Here is a 4,067-nt window from a genome sequence, read left to right as displayed (position 1 = left end):
TAACATCTCTTCTTATCTGTCTCATTCCTTGTCTCTAGTTGTGAAATATACCATAATGCCTTTCCCTTCATAAAGGCTTTCATGTCCTTGTTTGCAATTTTTCTTCAGTTTAAGGAACATTTGCCGTTACACAGCAACGAGTTCAGTGCTCCAGCAATTTGCTGGACAGTTAACCTTCCCAAAAAAAACAGACAAACTATAGAGGCTCTTCAGTTTGACATGCTAGGATTCCACTTTCAACTCAGGTTTGGAAAGTTTCTGTTCTGGAACAACAATCTGCTGTTTGTACCATTCTGGCTCTTTGTGTTCCCAAAATGGCAGCCTTCCCCCACCTTTTTTACTGCCATATGCTGGGCACAAGGAATCATTTTTTAAAATCAGGAAACAAGCAAGCATCCATGTCTTACTTTTACAAGCATTTTTAAATTGCTGCCATTTTATTTCATTTCATATCCTTGAAGAAACTTTACCAGGAGATTACAGCAGTCACAGGACGAATCTGTGGATCTGGATCACGGAACTGATGGATCATTACAAGGGCACAAGAGGAAACATCTTTCTGTAATAACGTGCCTATAAAACCAAACTCTTCGCGTCTTCTATAATTCTTACAGTCCTTCTCTTGCTTTATTCACCACCTGAAATGAGCCAGGGCTGAGGTGTTCTTGTGCTGAATCTTGTGAATTTTCAGAATTTGGCTGTGTTGCTGGATCTCTGTTAACTGTATCAAGTGAACACTGGATGGGGTTCAGCCCGCTACCTGGTATCACCTGTCCAGGGATGTCATTGAGTTTCTGGCTTACCAGTCCTGTCTCAATATATTGTTTACCTATTTGGATAGCTTCATCATAAGAAGGTGGCAACTCCATTGCAAAGAGACTGTAAGCTGGAGGGGACACAGTCGTCCTATCCATATCCACATATGACAAAGGAATAGGGGCACATGGAGGGCACTGCAAAGAGCTGTATGCTGTAAAGAGAAAGAAAAAAAAAAGATAAAACAAAAACCTTAAAACAACTTCACAGAACTCTGTTATACAAAGGGCTAATCCTATTTTTCTCTAAGAAAGTATGAGCCCATCTTTGTGGTGTCAGAACATATGTGCTATATATAAAAGCTACCAGTATGGAATTACCCATGATGGAACCTACACATCCTCCAAAGGAGGGCAATCAGAAGAGAAAATGTTTCTGCAAAGCCCCATCCAGCTATTACTGTGAAACACTTGCTATAATAGTGTATGTTGTAACAACAGTGACAGTTTCAGTTGGGTTCCTGCATGCCTAGCTGTGAACAGTTCCTCGTGTTAGAGATACTTTGGCTGGAACAGTTGGACAGTGAGATGGGTAGAACAGTTAAAGGAAAAAAAAAAAAGCCCAAAGGAAAACAAACAAACAAAAAAAGCAGACAATGGTGATAAAAACAGACATGGGAAAAGACCTGTATGAGGTTAACCTACCATGGACTTTATTTTAACCTCTATAGCATTGTTATGAGACTACCTAAAAAAGCCACAGTTGTTGCAATGACTAGATGTAGCATCTCAGTGCTTTAATTGCCAAGTACTGTTGAATAGTTGACTCCCAGAGGACACTTACAGGTCACTGTGCTATGGGCAGTGCTGTCATTGTCAATAAAAATAACAGTCAAATCACAGGGGTGCCTAGGGAAGGTCTGAACTGGAGGCCTCTTCTTCTGGCAGCAGAATTTCACACAGCTTGCTGTGATCCCACAGAGCAGGAGCATGAATACAGTCAGCAAGATTAACCTTAGAGAAGGAGGGAGAGGAATACCATCATTTCATTGCTTATGTTTTACTTCTTCCAGAGCTGAATATAATTTCACTCTAAAGCAAGACAGGCTGAACCTCTTCAGGTTCAGTTCTTAATGGGTGCTGGATCTAGAATTGGAAAGCTAGATTGCAGACAACTTAATAACAAGTTGAAGTGCCAGTGATGATCAGTACAACCCTTTCTGGCTCACAGATACTGTAATGTTAAGATCTTGAGCTATGTTTTCAGTTTGTATGCAGTGAAAATGGCTCCACTGTCATCATACATATTTAAGTACATACTCTCATAGGTATGTACTTAAAGGGAAATACAAGTACAAACTTTCTTAAGTCTAGGACCTGTATTTATAAAACATTGCAGAAACTATGTATTGCAGTCTGTCTTGAAAATGGAATTCARTCTCTAGGTATTGTCTAACTTTATAGCACACACTGTGTGAGTGCTTTTACAATGATGGAGCTACCTAGAAGACCAACTTCGAAGTAAAAGGAAAGCTCTGAACTGAAATCAAGTCAACCTTTACTTTCTGTACCAAACATACTTTTTGAAGAAGCAGTGCAGTCAACATTTTCTGGTGCTAAGAATGAGTACACACAGAGTTTTGGATTCAAACATGTTCCTGACTTTCTCATTGGGATTATATCCCACTCTAAATATGCATAGAAATGGCCTCAGTATCATTACATTTTGCCCATAAAACTCATGATTCTAAAATAAACATTTCTTTAATAACTGTTTTATTTAGTTTTAACAAGAGAATATTTCTGTTAGTATTAGGGTCACACACACACAAAGACTATACTCAGCTTAAAGTCCTGATTTGAAGGCCTCAAACTTCCACAAATTCCATAGCATAAGCTTGGGGTTCTTGCAGGAATCCCATGTTGCAGCTATTTCCTTTATGCAGCTGATTTCAGTTGCATTTTCCTGCAAATTACTGTTTAGAAAAACCCTTTCAGGCAATTTAAAACCACGTGTGATAAGAAGGCTCTGCCCTGCTGGAACTTTGCCATGAAACATTCCTCCATTGTGAGGAGTATTACCTCATCACTAGCCAACCAGCATCTGCTGGCGCTCCAAGAGCTGCATGCTAGTGCATTCAGTGAAATAATCATGCCAGCATATGCTGTTCCCCTCTGATGGGGGCAGGGATAACCTAGGTAAAGGCATAAGTCTCAGTAGCAAACACTAGCTCATTAGCTTCAATGGTTTCAAGTCAGTCAAATTGCAGAAGCCTTCTTAAAATATTGTATGTAACTGTATGTATTTTTAAACAGTTCTGTGCATCAGCATGTCCTGGAAAAACAAATATCAACCTAAATTAGCCCACAGACTGAATGACTAACCAACCTGATCTACATGCTATCAAAGTTAATATATTATTTGACAGAATATAAGCTATAAAACAATGTTAAAATACATGCAATGAATGTTCTAAGCAAGAGACTAATCTGTCTGTTGCAGCGTTTACCCTTTTACTTATCACTGTTTTCCCCTTTTCATCATTAAGCCAACCAGTAAACAGGTTTGTAATCAACTTGAGTAGTCAACACTATAAACTAACAATCTCCTGTCCCTTGAGAGAGGGCACTGAGAACTGTGCATTAGGCAATGCAATGGCCAAGCCCTAACAAGCCCATTCTGTGCAGCTGCTATTGTGTCTATTTAGAAGGAACAAATAGGCCCTACAGTTAAGCTCTAATGTACTCAGAATGGAAAGATGACATATCCCAGATGAATGCTCTATTCTGCCTGACAACTTATCTCCCGTGTGGTCTAATTTAACATATTCCACTGGCAACTTTCACAAAACTGATGAGAGACCCTTTCCCACATCCTGTATGAGGGAAGAGTGTTTCCATTACCTTACCGCCATTACTGTTCATAACATCTTTCAAATTATTCTGTGTTAGTAAACTTACCAGACATACCACAGGCTTGTCCAGTTAGACATGTTCTGAGGGCATCTGTGAAGGAAGGTAGATAACTCACTGATTTAAATATCTATGCTGTTAATCTATGACAGGAAATAAATTTCATGTAATTTATGAGGTGAAAAAAGGAAAGCAATCAATAAGAAAATGGAGCAAAGCCCCTCTAGATTTAGTTTCAAAGGACATTTCTTTATAGTTGTAACATTATTACAGCTGAGAACATGCAAATTCTCCTGTAAAAACTCAGTTCTGAGTGAATAAATGTTTTTTTACAAAGTAGTGGCACTTTACTGTCCTTTATGAGGGAGAACTACCCATGCTGGATTTTCAAAAGACCTA

At 38.9% G+C, this 4,067-nt stretch overlaps 1 protein-coding gene across 1 annotated transcript; it reads right to left on the bottom strand.

The window, feature by feature from the left end:
- Positions 1-608: 608 nt before the first annotated feature.
- On the bottom strand, positions 609-3,748 carry TMEM52 (transmembrane protein 52). The gene is made up of 3 exons (XM_026085446.1): positions 3,717-3,748; positions 1,600-1,769; positions 609-970 (listed from the first exon to the last, which is right to left on the bottom strand). Exons 1-3 carry the CDS (start codon positions 3,746-3,748, stop codon positions 609-611), a joined length of 564 nt encoding a protein of 187 aa, XP_025941231.1.
- Between the last annotated feature and the right edge of the window lie 319 nt (positions 3,749-4,067).

Source organism: Apteryx rowi, unplaced genomic scaffold (genome assembly GCF_003343035.1).
Source record: "Apteryx rowi isolate R43461 unplaced genomic scaffold, aptRow1 scaffold_67, whole genome shotgun sequence".
Lineage (NCBI taxonomy): Eukaryota > Metazoa > Chordata > Aves > Apterygiformes > Apterygidae > Apteryx > Apteryx rowi.
Note: the sequence above shows the minus strand (reverse complement) of the source record. Positions and strands in the feature narration are given on the sequence as shown.